This window comes from Mercurialis annua, linkage group LG2 (assembly GCF_937616625.2).
Source record: "Mercurialis annua linkage group LG2, ddMerAnnu1.2, whole genome shotgun sequence".
NCBI classification, from domain to species: Eukaryota; Viridiplantae; Streptophyta; class Magnoliopsida; order Malpighiales; family Euphorbiaceae; genus Mercurialis; species Mercurialis annua.
The window spans coordinates 48587320-48605717 of NC_065571.1; the positions used below are offsets into that span (position 1 = coordinate 48587320).

General features: G+C 35.0%; 2 protein-coding genes across 3 annotated transcripts; both read left to right on the forward strand.

The window, feature by feature from the left end:
* Window positions 1-7740: 7740 nt before the first annotated feature.
* On the forward strand, window positions 7741-10798 carry LOC126669110 (protein DETOXIFICATION 16-like). Of its 2 annotated transcripts, none has more exons than XM_050362453.2 (8): window positions 7741-8064; window positions 8444-8988; window positions 9344-9430; window positions 9521-9577; window positions 9664-9902; window positions 10252-10370; window positions 10445-10531; window positions 10617-10798. In XM_050362453.2, exons 1-8 carry the CDS (start codon window positions 7789-7791, stop codon window positions 10674-10676), a joined length of 1470 nt encoding a protein of 489 aa, XP_050218410.1. In that variant the 5' UTR covers window positions 7741-7788; the 3' UTR covers window positions 10677-10798. The 2 variants fall into 2 exon arrangements, with proteins under 2 accessions (XP_050218410.1, XP_050218411.1); XM_050362454.2 differs by lacking the exon at window positions 7741-8064 and adding an exon at window positions 8084-8216.
* Window positions 10799-14585: 3787 nt separating this feature from the next.
* Window positions 14586-17897, forward strand: LOC126670116 (protein DETOXIFICATION 16-like). The gene is made up of 8 exons (XM_050363781.2): window positions 14586-14968; window positions 15812-16356; window positions 16434-16520; window positions 16787-16843; window positions 16993-17231; window positions 17369-17487; window positions 17562-17648; window positions 17739-17897. Exons 1-8 carry the CDS (start codon window positions 14717-14719, stop codon window positions 17799-17801), a joined length of 1449 nt encoding a protein of 482 aa, XP_050219738.1. The 5' UTR covers window positions 14586-14716; the 3' UTR covers window positions 17802-17897.
* Window positions 17898-18398: the final 501 nt, after the last annotated feature.

Genomic DNA, 18398 nt, shown 5'->3' on the forward strand with positions numbered 1-18398 from the left:
TTATCAATATCAGTGTTTGAAGATACAGAAGCAGAAGAAGAAGGAATACGAAACGACGAAGAAGATAATCTTGTAAGACGTGAAAGTTTGAAATGAGATAGATCAAAAGATAAGTGATGCTAATTGACTGATATTAAGTGAAGTCACTATATCAGCATTAAGAGTTATAAGTTGTGTTAACAGAAAGGAGAAGAGTTAAGTTATGAAACTCTAGTATAAGGAGAAGAACACACGTATAAAGTATACGTGTCAGTAAATGTAAAAATGGTAGATAATATGAAAGAACGTATAATGGGAAAAACTTATACACCCTTAAAGTTAGTAAGGTGATTAGAAAATGGAAAGTTCTAGTTACATATCAGAAAGATCGTCAAAATAGAACAGTAGCAATAGAATTGCTATAAACAAAGAAAAGACGTAATGAATACAGTAAGTAAAGGATAAGATAATATTTCATTGCTATTGGACAGATAGAAATTAACTATTTCCAAGAAGCGATCATAACCAGTACTAAGATGATACCTCGAAGAGTAAGAATAAAATCGTAAAGCTATTTGAAAGTAAGAAACAGAAGTATAAGATGAAAGAGAAAATTTTTATACAATAAAAAGGAATGACGAGAAAGGAAGTAAATAAGATATTAAGGATCTACTGAATCCGTTAAGGATTAAAGGTAAAGATGAAGTTAAGCGAAGGCTAATTAGCGATAAAGTTCTCGAAATAGTTAAATGCTAAAGAAGCATGTAAGATTCTTATGAGGTCATCTTGAATAAGGAACTGTGACGTAAAGGAAGAACATCATTGAATGAAAAGTCAATAAGAGATTTAAGGTAAACTCCAAAGAAACAATTAGGTGAAAGTGAAGGGGATAAGAATATGAGTAATATTAGTGAACAAGGGAGACTGTACAAGCCATACGATCAGAAGTAACGTGAATTACGTGTCTAAGATAATGGTAAGGAACAAAGGATCACGACTAATAGAACGACGTGAAGTTTACGATAGCTTAAAGAAGCGAAAGAATAAGAAATGGAAGATAGTGAAGGATGTATCAAGTTTAGCTATGTTAAGAGACAGTAACTGTGCTAGACAGGGTACAAGTTGAAAGAGGTTAATTAATCAGGAATGAGATGTCAGATAACGGTAGAAAGAAGTATGAAACGACGATAATCAGTAAGGAAGAAGGATGATATCGTTAGATGATAGTAAAGATTAAAAGACGTAGATTGTGATTACGAAAGGAAAATACTCATAGGAGTATGAATAAAGTAAGTACGTTATTAAAGATGGAATCAACACGTCGTGACTATTCATGTATAAAGAAGACGAGTAGCAACCCCATGGCTACTGGGAATGAAATGATGGAACGAGAAAATGTTAGACAATGATTAGTAACAATCAGATAGCAATGACGCAAGGACTACGACATCAAGGATACGTCCAAGGCTATTCTATTTCGGGGAAGACGACAAATGAAACGAAAGTAGCAATGAGAAGATTCTCAACTATGCAACGGCAAGAAGTTACTATGAACAAAATAGATAATCGATTAACAATAAGTACGAAGTCATAACTATAAGTGAGAGCTAAGATTTAAAGTAAAAGAAGAAACTACGTCTGACACGTAGTAATGGACGTCAAGAAAATTATAAGGACGATTTTAAGATCCCAAAGAGTTTTATGAAAATTCGAGGACGAATTTTTATAAGGGGGGAAGAATGTAATACCCCAAAATAATTAATTAACTAATTGGACCACGTGTCCAATTTTGAGTCGCCAGAGTGGCGACATCGGAAAGTTATCCGATAAAATTAAGATAAATAAGTTTTAGTAGGTCGGTTTTGGGAAATTAGTTATGTGGAAATCAAGGTTATATTTCAATTCTAAAGTTAGAATTGGAATTAAAAGGAAAGTGTCGAGAAAAGCGCAAAATAAGTACAGGGACCAAAGTGGTAATTTAGCCACTTTGTGTCGAAAATGGAAATTTGTAGGTTTTGACGGAAAAGTTTTAATATCGAGTTTCGTATTATTTATTGGATATAAATAATACGTATACGTTAAAATTAAAGTGTTAAACGATTTAGCTATGGACTAAATCGTACGAAAGAAACGTTTAAAGGATAATTAATAACAAATGAAGAAAATAAGGGTTAAAGTAATAATTTAACCAAATCATATATATTAAAAGAATTATGAATGAAGAGGAATCAGAAGAAGAGAGGAGAAGGAAATCCAGAAGCTTCATCGTTCCTCACCGTCGCTTCGCCGCCGTTTCTCCGTTCGGCGTCCGTTTCGGACGATTTTCGCAGCGATCTCTTCGGAATTGAAAGCTCCATCTTTCCCGGGCATCAAATCAAGGTAAGAGATCGATATATGGTGCGAAAACAGTAGGTTTTGGGGCTGTTTCTTTTTAAGATTTGAGGTTAAGCTTAAACTTGTCGGTTTTGATGTTTTTGAAGTGTAAAACGATGAGTTATGGATTAAAATGATTTGGGTATGTATTGGTATGAGTTTTGGGAGTTTTAGAGCCCCGGAAATGGTTCGGAAGCGTTGGAAAAACGCTGCACACGTCGGTGCACGACGTGCTGCACTTCAGCACGTCGTGCACCACAGGGTGCACGACGTGCACCACAAGGGTGCACGACGTGCACCATGAAGGGCACGACGTGCCCTTCACAAAAATGGAAGGGCACGACGTGCCAAGGTGACACGACGTGCCCTAACTTGACCCGGATCTCCGGGGGACCTCCGGGAGTGAAAATGAGCTTCCGATAGCTTGATTTGGGCATGACACTCAGTCAAATGTTTTAAAATGAATATAAAACATTATAGAAATGAATGTTAATATGATAAGTAAGAATTCAGTTAAGAAAGTTATATAGTTCTCGAGTACGAGGAATAGTACTCGATAAGTCGTAAGTACGACTAAGGATCATTGAGTTTACGAGCGAACTAGAAGTGGAATCTAATGAAACTAAACCCTAAAACTTAAAAGTATTATACGTATAGGAATATGAGATTCACGTCTAATCATTAAGTATTAATTATTTATCAGACGTGTCAGCGAGCAGAGAGGTCAGTAGACGTGGGATAGCGAGGGCATATCATTTCATCGACCATATTTGTGATTGGATTGCGGTCACTGTGAGTTGCACTTTACTTTCGTGTATTATCGATTAATATTATTTTGATATCATATTATATATACATACTGTTTATATGCATCGCACTATATATATATATATATATGAATTGTTGATATGCTACATGTTTTGATTAAGTTTTATGTACGAGAACCTAGTATACGATCCAACGAAACTAGCTACCTATTGGGTGTCAATAGGCTGTGTGATCACCAGTAATTGAGTCAGTCTAGCGTGTCTGACTATGAGGTACGATCTGATATGCATGGATGATATGATTATGAAAGTTAAAACATGAATTTGATACGAGAGTGAACTCGGTTAAAATAACCTGAGCCCCACGAGAGTGAACTCGGTTAGAGTAACCTGAGCCCCGTATCTAGTGCCACTTTGGGATTAAGAGATATGTTCTGACTGACGTGGTTGAACGTGAACGCTCCCGGGTCAGACTATTGGAATCAGTATGATTTGAATAATAGTGAGTTACGTTATGTTTCAGGATTTTAGTTTCGAAAGGATCGAGTACTTGTTCATATGTATTTTTGTATTAATGTTGATTTAAAATGCGATGCTATATTTCTATAATAATACCGTTAGTAAATGCAAACTCACTCAGTATTTTCCCAAATACTGACCCCTCACCTTTGATGTTTTCAGGTACTTAGTATGTGGACCTAGCTAGAGGCCAATTTTGAAGTCTAGAAGTCAGCTGTGTATGTGTAGTATCTGACTTCTGTGAATGCTGCAGTAGTGGTCCCGCGTCGATAGAGTCGTAGCCTAGACAGCAGTACACATTGAGTGTACATATTACTTGCTGTCCAGTTTATATGTTTTTGTAGGCTACGTATTTTATATGTTGTGCACGGCACTAGGTGCCAGTGATATGTTGGATACACTAACTGATGTATATAGTACCGCGAGGCCAGTTCGTACGAGGTACGGTAACTAGAGCCCGCGAGGTTTTGAACAGTTAGTGTAAATATTGGTTTATGTGATATATATGTATATTGGCTTCCGTTGTTTACTGTTGCTTGTTTATCATTTGCGAAAAATTAATAGTGATTTAAGGCTGGCTACGGGTTCCGGAGCTACCACTCCCGTTCCCTAGCGCCGGTTGCGGCTCAATATTTTGGGTCGTGACATAAAGAAAAAGAATAAGGACCAAAGTGAGTTTTTAACCTTAACATATAAGGTTTTGGAATTGAATCAGAAAGAAGATCAGAGAAGGATCGAGAGAAAACGGAAAGCTATCGCCGATTTCCGTCGTTTCGCCGCCGTTTCTCCGTTCGACGTCCGATTCGAGCGATTCAAGCGGCGATTTCTTCAGAATTGAAAGCTCTATCATCTCCGGCCATTAAATTAAGGTAAGAGGTCGGGTTTTTGCATGAAAATGATGAATTGTTGGCTGTTTTGGGTTAGGATTGAGTTTAGGTTGTAATTTAATGATTTTGAGGTTATTATGATGTTTGTGAAGAAACCGAGACATGGGTATTGAGCGTGGGTATGTTTAGCACGTCGGGATTGTGGTGAAACCCCGGAAAATCTGATTTCCGGGGCTGTGCACGTGGTGCACGAACGTGTACTGGAAGTACACGAACGTGCACCTAGCAAGGTACACGATCGTGTACTGATGTACACGAACGTGTACTTTTCATAGTACACGAACGTGTACCCCTGAGGTGCACGAACGTGTACTTGGTTGCACGATCGCGCACCCACCAAAACGCACACCCGTGCACCCCAACTCACCCCCACGCGAATACAAGCTATAATTGACCTAGGAGTTTGACGTTTAGAGTAATTGGACGCTAATGGACAGATTTTGGACTTTGAGAATCATTAATCTTGAGATTAGCTCGACGTTTTAGATAACTAATAGTAATGGAAAACGTCAAGGACATTAAGCGATTCTCAATTATGAGAAATGGTATTCGCGAAGTCGACTATACGATTAAAGTTATCGAATACGTAAATAAGTTTAAAATGAAATTAAACCCTAAAACTTAGAAGTATTATGTGAGTAAAATTACTAGTTTCACGTCTGACTATTAAACGATTTATCAGACGTGTCAGAGCAGAGAGGTCAGTAGACATGGGATAGCGAGGGCATATCATTTCATCGACCACATTATTGATTGGATTGCGGTCACTGTGAGTTGTATTTACTTTCGTGTATTATATATTAAAGATATTTTATATAGATATATATATTGTTTATACGCATCGTATGTTATATAATTTGATTGAAATGTTATATGTTTCTATTAAGTTTATATACGAGAACTAATATGCGATCCGAAGAAACTAGCTACCTATTGGGTGTCAATAGGCTGTGTGATCACCAGTATCGAGTCAGTCTAGTATGTTTGCATTTGAGAAATGACTTGACACAGCTGGGAGCTGTTGATGAATATGAAATTTACGATTGGGTTTCTGATACGAGTGAGTACTCGGCTACGGTGTAATCTGGAGTCCCCGTATCTAGTGGCTGGGCCAACAGCGAGTTGGACTCGCAATTGATATTTACGATTGGGTTAAATGATATATGATTATTTGAGAGATGTGTCGCATGCTAGGATATTAGTTTTGTACGGATCAAATACATGTTTATATGTTTCATATTATTGTTTTCTTGAAATGCGATGCTATGTTTTTATATTAATACCGTTAGTAAATGTCAACTCACTCAGTATTTTCCCAAATACTGACCCCTCACCTTTGCTGTTTCCAGGTGCTTAGTGTGTGGACTTAGTTAGAGGCCAATTTTGAAGTCCAGAAGTCAGCTGTATATGTATAGTTTCTGACTTCTGTGAATGCTGCAGTAGTAGTCCCGCGTTGACAGAGTCGTAGCCTACACAGCAGTGTATTTTTATTGTACATATCCTTGCTGTCCTGTTTATAGGTTTTTGTAGGCTACGTGTTTTTTTTATGTTGTGCACGGCACCAGATGCCGGTGATATGTTGGATACACTAACTGATGGATATAGTACCGCGAGGCCAGTTCGTACAAGGTACGGTAACTAGAGCCCGCGAGGTTTTTGAACAGTTAGTGTAAATGTTTGTGTATACATGTTATGTATACTTGCTTTTTTTGCTTTATGTTAATTGTTTATTATTTGCGAAAAATTAATAGTGATTTAAGACTTGCTACGGGTTCCGGAACTACCACTTCTGTTCCCTATCGCCGGTTGCGGCTCAATATTTTGGGTCGTGACATTCTCCCAGAGGATATATCTTATGCGACTCGATTCTACTATAGTTATGATTGGAATCGGTTTCCATCAATAATAAGATGTTTAAGTAAAATAGTTGTTTAATTTTATTATATAAAATATAATTGTAAATAATCAATGCTTAAGAATATATAGAATAGTTATACTAAAATGAGAAAAAAATTAATTTTTTAAATTTTAATAGTAATTATTATTAAATTAAAGTTATACAATCAAGATTTTATATATAAAAATTATGACGCACATTTAAATAGAATTAATTACTAAATATGAATACAATTATAATTGATCAACATTTAGGTGTACATATAATAATTTTATTGTATGACAAAGAAAAAATATAACTTTTTAAAAAATAACTTTCAATTTTGATATTCATCATAATTTTATTTTATAACTTAAAAAATAATTTATTGTGTGAAATGTAATTATAAATAATAATATTCAAGAGCATATAGAAAAATTGTCTTATATGAAAGAAATAAATATATGATTTTTTAATTTTAATAATTATAAAATTATAAAACATAATATAAAATTTTATAAATTAAAAAATTATAATATATTTAAATAAAAAATAAATATAATTTTTTTATGTGAAATATAATTATAAATAATTAATATTTTAGAGTATGATAGCTCACATTATTTTTATGAGAGTTGACATGTGATATTATAGAGAAAATAATGTGTTAGAAGTAATTATTTATATGAGAGAGAAAGAAAATCCACATGGATGAAAGAAAACAAAACACCTAGGTAGAGGACACAAATGCATTTTCTGAAGAAAAAAAAAGCCTGTTTTGACCATTTCATCGAAAATTGGATTTTTTCGGTGAATCCAGGTTTTGACCGATTTTTAAACATTGTGATTTTAACAAGAAACTACACTAGACAGCCAATTGATGCACGGATTCTGGATATCTCTAAACTCGAACCGAAAACCGACCGAAAATATCCATAATCGAAAAATATCCGTTTACTATTGACCGAAAATATCCTAAGTTTCTTAAGTTAAAACATTAACATGAGAGGGGTGCAAATTTTAGATTTTAGTTATATGAGGATCATAATTAGTCTCAAAAAATATAAAGTTTGAGTGGCAACATTAAGGTTATTTTTTAGCCTTTTCTCTTTGAAATTTTTTATGGTAAAGAGGTAAATTGTAAAAATATAAAACAATATTAATGACATATTTGAATTTTGTTTCCACCCATAAATTGAATTATAAATGATTAAAATTGAAATTTGAATTGAGAAATGGGATAAAATTAATGATTTTTAAAGTTTGAGCTATAAACAGAAAAAGTAAAAAATGTAGGGCTTTTGTTGGATGATTAAGCCAAAGAAAAAAAGAGTATTAAATGGTTTTGACTCTAAAGAGTGATTTACAATCGTAGGAGAAGCTAAAAATGGAGGCACAAGAAGAAAAACCAAGTATTGAATCGCCATTATTAATCTCCGAAGGTGGAAGATTATCAGAACAAAAGCACAGATTTACTGCAGATGAGTTTTTCATAGAACTGAAAAGGCAGCTCAAGTTGGCCGGTCCTCTTGTCTCAGTAAATTTCTTGATATATCTTTTACAGGTCATTTCAGTTATGTTTGTCGGTCATCTTGGTGAGCTATCACTTGCTGGTGCTTCTATGGCCACGTCTTTTGCTTCGGTTACTGGCTTCAGTTTGTTGGTAAGATCATTTGGTTAAACTCAACTTCATATTTTCGTCTAGTATCCGTATGCATGAAGATATTTAATTTGCCATTTATGGTCGGACTCTATTATGGATTTCTGACCACATTCTCGGAGGGGTCTACTTATCTCTTCGTTCTCCGAACTCAGGTTTATTTGTATGAACTATGAATCAAACTCGAAATCTCAAACTCGAACTACACCCAATTGTTTTGATTTTTAAGTTTTGTGATGTTACTTCTTTTCCGTAATATGGTTCAAACTCGAAACCTCATAGTCCTCGAGCTGAACTCAATACCACTAAGTTAGCGCGAATTTGCTATTTTTATATCACTTTTTTTACAAACTATGATGGCTTTTTTCTGTGATATGAACAGAAAGGAATGGCAAGTGGATTAGATACATTCTGTGGTCAGGCTTATGGAGCAAAGCAATATCATATGCTTGGTATACTCTTGCAGAGGGCAATGATTGTTCTTCTACTTGTCAGCATTCCTCTTGCCGTTATATGGGCAAACGCAGGCGAGATTCTTCTGTTCTTCGGGCAAGATCCAGAAATAGCAGCTGAGGCCGGACACTATGCTCTTTTTATGATTCCATCAATTTTCGCTTTCGCCATTCAAGAATGTCTTCTCAGATTCCTGCAGACACAAAACAATGTGATTCCAATGATGATTTGCTCAGGAATTACAACTTTGCTTCACATATTCATTTGTTGGATTCTTGTTTTTAAATCAGGGCTTGGAAATAAAGGTGCTGCATTGGCAAATGCTATTTCTTATTGGATTTATGCAATCCTATTAATACTTTATGTCAGCATATCCTCTTCCTGTAAGAAGACTTGGACTGGCTTTTCTAGACAAGCCCTTCATGGAATTCCCAATTATCTTAAATTGGCAATTCCTTCAGCTGTAATGCTCAGGTAATCCAGAACTTTCATGATTCTTATACTTTATCATACTAATCCGACTGGGTGTTGGCACCTCTTATCTCTGAAACAGAAAATGGAAAAAAATATGTTTTCAAAAATATAGACTATAAATGAAGTTTCTGTGTTTTAAAAGGGTTTCCAAAATAAAAATGAAACGCTGAAACGCAAGACTTGATAAGTTTCTGAACAACATAGCTTTTATCTATGTTGCACAGAAACTTATCAAACTATACCTCTCATTTCGCTGTTTTTTCATTAGAACGTTTTCCATTTCAGTGTTTCTGTTTCCATGAAGTTTATGCTTTTATCAAATTAATTTGAACTGTTATCTTTGTTGATGAAATAGCTTAGAGATTTGGTCATTCGAGATGATGGTTCTGTTATCAGGTCTTCTTCCTAATCCAAAACTTGAAACATCAGTCCTATCCATCAGGTTTAACTCAACAAGAAATTAACACTTTGAATCAATATTCCAATTCACTATATCAAAATTAATTCTGACCAATTGTGCTTTGTTTGACAGTCTAAACACATGTGCAATGACATTCATGATACCCTTAGGACTCAGTGGAGCTATAAGGTGAGCTTCGGCTAAATTGAGAACTGTTACTTTTGCCTATTTCATCTGACAGTATTTTTTTCGCATTTTCTTGGTCATGTGTTTAGTACAAGAGTATCAAATGAACTCGGTGCTGGACAACCAAGGGCAGCTTGGCTATCCGTATGTGTTGCGATATTCATGATTGCTACGGCAGGTATTGCGATATCCAGCACCCTGATACTAGGCCGTAATCTGTGGGGCTATTTGTACAGTACAGAAGAACGAGTGGTCAAATACGTGGGGCAAATGCTGATATTAGTTGCAGCTTCTCATTTCCTGGATGCCATTCAGTGTGTGCTTTCAGGTGTGTATATACCTGATCATTGGCCATGTTCGAGCAGGTTCAGGCCGAGTCCAACTGGGCCTGACTTTTTTACATATACGTTTAAGGCTGTCCCAGATCCGATTAGGATCTTAACTTCACTATCTAAACCCGAGATCCATACAAACTTGGGTCGGGTGTTTTACCTACATAGATTGTAACCAAAAATGAAAGTTCAAATCCGCGTAAAAACTGATCAGTCAAACACGCTTTTGGATTAGAACCGAATTAGATAGAAAAATGAAGTGTCGAAACCCGGCAAAACAGGCGGATACGAATTACAAGCTAGGCCTCAGCTCTAGCTAATATGGACTGAAATACCACTTTTCAGGAACTTGTAGAGGATGTGGATGGCAAAAGCTTGGAGCTATGATTAATTTGGGAGCTTACTATCTTATTGGCATTCCCTGTTCTATTCTATTAGCTTTTGTATACCACTTTGGAGGAAAGGTAATTTTATATCTTAAATTGCAAAACACTTGGATTGAAATTGTATTCATCATGGCATGAAATTGGTTATACAGGGGCTGTGGACAGGACTTATAGTTGCATTGTTTGTACAAGTAATCGGTCTGTCAACAGTAACTCTGAGCACTAATTGGGAGAAAGAAGTAAGTAAATTTTACCAATAAGTTTTTGATTTCATGTCACATCACCAGTCACACTAGAAGTATAATTTATCTCCTCGACTTGCAGGCAAAGAAGGCTAGTGACAGAGTCCATAGCAACAGTGCTACATTTGTTGCTGAAGAATAGTCCCTCCAACTAAGACTCAGAAAATAAAGTTGAGTATTTTCAGGTCCTTGGAGTTGGAAGTTCTTTAAAATGTACTTATTGAAAGCCTTCAATTGTTAAGAAAAATTCCATTTTCTTTGGAACCACCGAGTAAATTTATTACTTTCACAAATCTGCCAAAATCACGTAATCGAATTCGAAGTAACTTTTAATTAATTTGGTAGAGAGAGATTAAAAAACTTTGATTCTGATGAAATTAATCTCAAGAAATGGGATTCCATGGATTGGATGCATGTTATTGGTAATTGCATTCTCAGGTTTCGAGAAACTACAAGCACATAAACAGTCAATCTTCATGCATATATCAATGTTAATAAATACTACAATATTATATTTTCAAGAGATGAGAATTCAATGCTTCCACATTGAAAATCTAGTATAAATTACAAGTGTAATTAATTTCTTGAATTATTATTAACAAACAAAACTCAGAATTGAAAAAATTAGAAGAAGAAGAAGAAGAAGAAAAAAAGAATGGTACTACCTTATTGGTTGATTCCGGTGGTGCAAATAGCAGGCATGGTTGTTCCGGTACCGACAGCAGTGATTCAAGTTGTGCAAGTGTTGCAGGTTGCTGATGCCATTGCTTCCACAGCTCCGGTGATTCAAGAAATTATTGCAAAATATGTATAATAAATCTCAAAATATATGGCTTTTCTTCATTTTCTCTTTCTTTTCCCTTTCAATTTTCTGCTATTGATCTCATGCTTTATGTTATGACCAATTTATCTATATATCTTTAATTTGAATTTCTGCTTTTACTTGTCTTTTTTGTTTTACATATGCTTTGCATTCTTGGTTATCCATCAGTGTTTTAAAAATTGAACCGATAAAGCTACCGGTAAAAGTTGAAGTTAATACCATACAAAAATAAATTTGAATATAAGTTCAACCGCTTGTTCAGCTGGCGGTTCAATCTGGTTCAATTGGAATTCATGTTTTTGGAGTGAATCAAATCGGATAGCTTGCCTATTCCCGGTTCAACTGGCTGGTCCTATCATTAGACTAACTAAAGCTCTACTATTATATTTGTTGTTTTTAATTTCTAATATAATCAATTAGCAAAACCTAATTGTTGAGCTAATCATCACCATTTAACAAAATACTAAGATTAATAATTGTCAAATTTGGTGAGGTGTTAATATCGCTTTATGTCTAATATTTCTTGCCAACGCAATCAAATGATGATACTAAAAATAAAGTGGAATCTGCTTTGAAAGCTCTAGTTTCTCTACTCTTTCAGACTTTTCTCCGTAATGATGTATACTAATATACTGAAACGGAAAACATTAAAACAGAAACTGGCCAAATGATAATTTTTTTTTTTTAAATCTGTTATAAATAAAGAATTTTCAAAAGTTTGCCTTATAGATATGATAAGAATGCGTGAATGTATAAATTTATTTTAATTTCAACCGATGAGTTATAATTCAAATGTTATAAACGTTCAATAAAAATCTATCAAAATTGTGGATTCATTTTCTGTCACAAGCGCTCTTCCTGGTCTAGTTATTAAAAAGAAAATTCAATTTAATTTCCTGCAACTGCAAATAGTACTATAATTTGAACCCTAAGGCCTTCTAGATAATATTATATAATAAGCATATGGATTTGGTGGAGCTAGCATTTCCATCATTACACTTTAATATTTCGGTCATGTGATAAATGACATAATAGTAATATTGCATTTTTTTTCGTAGCTGTCGTTCAATCATGCAAGCAAAGGAATTTATTTATTTTTAACAATAAATACTTGGAATAAAAAATCAACGAACAAAGGATCAATTCACCCCCTCAACTTGACACGAAATATTAAATGAGTCATTCTCGCCGCTTTTGGTACAAATAAACCCAAAATTTGCGTTTTCGTATCAAAAAAATCCCTCGGCAGCATTTTCCCAGTCGCGCCCCCTAGAGTGTGTTTCACTCTCCACTAACAACATGGAAAAAAGTCTAGATCAAGCCTTATATTTAGTTCATCTTTAAATTGACACTTAACCAATTTAAATTTTTCATTACAATCCGTATAATTTAAAAAAATCAAATATTAAATAAATAAAATAATAAATTTTTAGGGACTATTACTGCCCTTTTTCTAATTTGTAACCTAAATCCTAAAACTACAAAAATGTCAGCCCCGCCTTCTTTCTTCCCTCCACCCTGCCACTACCTCCGACGAACATCAACTTCTTCGTTCAACACTATCCTCTTGCCGCCTTCCGTCCTAGGTCGTTCTCCGGTGCTGCTTCTACCGTTCAAAACTGCAGAAAGGCAGATCAAAAGATCCTCCGCCACGGCTGCTGCTCCTCATTCAACACCGTCCGCCACCTGGTGCTGCTCCTCCGTTCGCCACCTGCTGCTGCTCCTCGTTCAACATCGTTCGCCGCCTGCTGCTGCACCGATTGTTCATCCTTAAAAGGATGAACGATTCCGTTCATCCTTTTGAAGATGAACGGATTCCTTCATCCTCAAAAGGATGAGCAGCGCGCTGCTGCTCATCCTCAAGAGGATGAGCAGATTTGTTCATCCTCTTGAGTATGAGCAGGTTGCTCATTCTCAAGAGGATGAGCAGGTTGCTGGGTAGGCCGGATAAAACGACCGGTGGCGGGAGTATATGGTGGCCGGAATATGCGGTGACGGCGGTATAAATGTGGGGAAGAAGATGATTAGGGTTAATTGTGTTTTTTTGTCCAAGGATTAATTGTGTTTAATTAGGATAAATTATGATATAATTAGAGTTATTTAATTGTATTTTATTAGGATATAATTAAAGCTTTGATTAATTAGAATATAATTAATTATGATTAATGAAGGATATTTGATTAATTAAATAAAATTAAGAAACTCACTCTCCGAAGGGCTTTTCTGATACGAAAACGCAAGTTTTGGGTTGATTTGTATCAAAAGCGGCGAGAATGATTCATTTGATATTTTGTGTCAAGTTGAGGGGGTGAATTGATCCTTTGTTCAAAAATCAACCCTAATTACAATTTTCCAATTCCTAGAATCGGGCAATTATAAGTAATTAGATTAATATTGCATTTGATAAGCCTAATAGATAGGGCTGCGCAGAAATTGGACCAAACTATTAATTTGAACCGGACCAAATAGAGATTTATTTAAGTTTTAATTAAATTTGTTGAATATTAAGTGTGATGGAAATCCCACATTGGAAAGATATGAGTAGAATGTGGAATATATAAGTGGGATGGACTACCTAACCCATTACCTTAGGGTTTTGGGTTTAATGTGGTGTCCGGCCCACGGTTATATGATTCACATTCTGGACCTCATGAATGTATTCTCCCATACATTGCGCTCAATTTGGACCAACAATTGGTAGAACTTGGTGACTCCGGGTAGTCATCCCGAAAGGGTTGGAGTCTAGTTCCGAGGTAAGTTGAGCGATCTAATGTGGAAGAGTATCACACTTAAGGGTAGAATGTGGAATATATAAGTGGGATGGACTACCTAACCCATTACCTTAGGGTTTTGGGTTTAATGTGGTGTCCGGCCCACGGTTATATGATTCACATTCTGGGCCTCATGAATGTATTCTCCCATACATTGCGCTCAATTTGGACCAACAAAATTAGTTTTAATTTAATTTTTATTATTAATTAACCGAACTGATCAAACTAAACGGAAATAATAGTAAATTGTAGTATAGCAGTCAATTCGGTGTGATTTTGTTTTGATTTTATATTATAGTTTGATTTTAAATTTTACGGAACGAAACCAAATTGAGCTGAACCGAACCATATTCACCCTTAATAAAATTATATCTTGTTTTGCTTAAACAAATTAAGAAAACCAAAGTGGGTGGTTAAGAATAAAACTTTATAGTGGGAAAACACCTGTTAAAGTAACATATAATCCACTGCCTTATTTCACAATCCAACTCAATTTTTCAAAAAATATTAATCTTAGCACTGTACTGTACCCACTCTGTAACTCCTCACTTACTGTAGATTAGAACATAGCAAAAACAAAGAATTAAAATGGATTCTGAAAAACAAGAATCATCACCTAAACAAGTTCAAGAAAATGGCAGTTTTAGCTTCAGCAGAGAGGAGATTATGAAGGAGATGAAGCAGCAGTTATTATTAGCAGGTCCTTTGATTTCAGTGTTCTTCTGTATCGGTTTGATTCAGATGATTTGCTTGACATTTGTTGGTCACCTTGGTGAGCTTGCTCTTTCTGGTGCTTCTATTGCCACTTCTTTTGCTTCCATGGCTGGTTACACTTTGCTGGTTAGTATTTTCATTACTAAATTTGTGTATAGACCCGGTTCATGAACTGCTGATCACATGAGTCAACTCATATTTCAAGAATACTAGACTTCTTGTGGGAAGTAATTAAAATACCGGACCGGATCGTCCAACCGGTTTAACCAGAAACCAGCAAGCTGTACTGTCTGATTTACCGTAAAATTTGGAATCTGGTTTAACCCAGTTGGATCGAGTTGAACCAGTTGATCTGGACTGAACCGTCGGTTGAACCGATAATTGACTTGGTTGAACTGCTGGTTAAATCGGTTATACCGTAATCCATGTCTAAAATTTACTTATTTTTAAGTGTAATTTATTCAATCGGTTGAACCTGGAACATGTGGCCTTACTGTTTGGCTACCGGTTCAGTTTTTAAAACATTGATTCTGGGGTAATAGGTTTGAACTTTCGTTGTACTTGACCTTTATTTTATTTTGGTAATTCTATTTTAATTTGTCTTGATTTGGTAACTGAACTTCATTTAAGTAACACCCGATGTTTTTAAGTGATTTTTGGATAAATTATGTGTATGTGACAATCGGTGTTTGATTATTTATGCTAAATTACCTTATTATTTTATTTAAACACATAATCATTCACAAATCAACTTGATATTTTATATGTACACTAACCAAAATCTTCCATATTGAAATTACATTGATGTTTAATCATCCTAATGAAACAAATTAAAGAACGGTAACCAAAATAAAATATAAATAAAATATATCGACGGTCAGAATCTATAACGAGTTCTTGTTAGATGGGAGAACATGAAATTCTCATCATTTTGATAGTTTTTTTGTTCTGATTCTCCTTGTTGCTAAGAGAGGGATGGGAAGCGCATTAGAGACATTCTCCGGTCAGGCGTACGGGGCGAAACAGTATCACTTGCTTGGCATACATTTACAAAGAGGAGTTCTAATTCTTCTGATTATGAGCGTACCTATAGGAATTGCATTTGCTTTTTCTGCTGACATTCTCAAGTTTGTCAGACAAAATCATGAAATAGCAGAGGAGGCAGGGAAATACGCTCGTTTCCTCATCCCCGGATTTTTCGGGATTTCACTACTCGAATGTCTCATCAGATTCTTACAAACACAAAATAAAGTTGTTCCTGTTTTGATCAGTGGAGCAATTGCAACAGCATTGCATATTCCTATTTGTTGGCTTCTGGTTTTTAGGTCTGGCCTGAGAGAAAATGGAGCTGCTCTGGCAAATACTATTTCTTTTTGGGTTATTTCATTGCTGCTCATAGGTTATGTCTGGTTTTCTTCATCATGTAAAGAAACTTGGACAGGTTTCTCAAAGGAAGCATTTCATGGAATTCCCAAGTTTCTAAAACTGGCAATTCCTGCTACTGTAATGCTTAGGTATGTTCTTAATTCTTTTTTTCAGGATTTTAAATTGCTATAATGTTGATTTAGTTAATTTTCATGGCTTGATTCAGCTTGGAAGTTTGGTCACTTGAGATAGTTGTCATGTTATCCGGCATTCTTCCGGACCCGAAACTCGAAGCATCTGTATTGTCCATAAGGTTTGAAACTTTATATTAATTGTAAGCCATATACTATGTTGCATGGGAACGGAAAACTGTGGAATGAAATATGTTTATAAGATAGGTTATAAATATAAAGTTTCGAATAATACATATGTAGGATTCAGTAAACTTTCCATACAAGACCGTCTATATCATACATATATGCATCGGAATTCTTGCCTAGACTGGTAGCGGATTTTGTAAGAGAGATCTTTAAAAATCCAGAAATTCTCTACTAATGAGATTATTTTGTGCATTTGCAGCTTTAACATGCACATGATGGCTTACATGATATCTTTTGGTCTCAGTGGTGCTGTAAGGTGCAATTTGATTTTTCAGATTTGGTTCACTTTGAAAATAAAATGCTTTCACTTCACTTTTGATGCATAATGAACCTAAACAACTAACTTGTTTCGGTTGAGTTAATCTTCTTTCAAATTTTTAATCAAATTTTGGTTTGCATGTGTAGTACAAGAGTGTCAAATGAACTGGGTGCTGGGCGACCCCGAGCAGCGAGGCTAGCAGTATATGCTGTGGTGATTATGGTACTAGTAGAAGGCATTGTTGTAGCTATTGCTATGGTGTTATGTCGAAATGTTTGGGGTTACTTGTTTAGCAAGGAAATCAAAGTTGTTAAATACGCCGCCAAAATGATGCCTCTGCTTGCAGTATCTCATTTCATCAATGGTTATCAAACCGTACTTTCAGGTCATCGTCTCTTCAATCATAAACGATGTTATATGTTGGAGTAAATTTGATAAATTTATACCATTTTGGTGTAAGATTTCATATCAAAATAGCGTTTAGTGTTGGAAATGGCCTAAATGTTTCTCCAATAATTTCAGGGACTTGTAGAGGATGTGGATTGCAGAAAATAGGGGCAATTGTGAACTTGGGAGCTTATTACCTCATCGGAATTCCCTGTGCTGTCGTATTAGCTTTTGTATTCCACATCGGAGGGAAGGTATATTCAATAATATTCAATTTTCTGAAAGAAAACCGCAAAATCAGAATATTTACACTAAATGCGGTTTACAGGGTCTGTGGATTGGGATTACAGTAGCAATGTTTGTGCAAGCAACTTCTTATTCAATCATAATTTTGTGCCTTGACTGGGACAAACAAGTACAGTACTTCAGTTTTTTTCTCTTACATTATCAGAATATTGTCTCTAATTTCCTGATTTGATATTTTTATATTTTGATTTGTTTGCAGGTAAGGAAAGCTAAAGAAAGAGGCCAAACTGCAATGGTCATCAGAGAGGCTGATGCTTTGTAAATACCATTATTTTTTGTTGGAACCAAATTCTGCAGAATTGCAAATTTAGATCATTCCAGAAAGAGTAAATAGTAGAATGCCATCATTTGAATCAAATTAGTCCCAACAATTGTTGCCCTTAGTTCAATTCTACTCTAAATTTTATTTTATTTGCAAATAAATTCATTTACTGTTCTTTAAAATATAAATAATCAATTCCACAAAACTAAAATGTAGACTTAATAAAAAAAATCTAAATGAACCAAACACTACAGTATTCATTTACAAATGAACTCTATAAAATTTTGTAAAATTTATTTGAAACGAACATACCATTATACAATAATTACTTAAATCCTATCCTCCGTTCCACATTGTTATCTATTTGTAGTTTTTTCATCATAATTTATCGGCTTAATTACTCAAAAACCCCCCACCTTTCACTTTGATTTCGTTTATACCCTGACCTAGGAAAAATGTCATAAATACTACTGACCTTGTCATTATGTTTCGCCCGTACCCCAAATTTCAAAAAAAAGATGATTTCTTAAAAACAACTAAATTTAAGGGTTATTTTATACCTTTTTCTATTAAAAAATGTACAAACTAATACTTCAT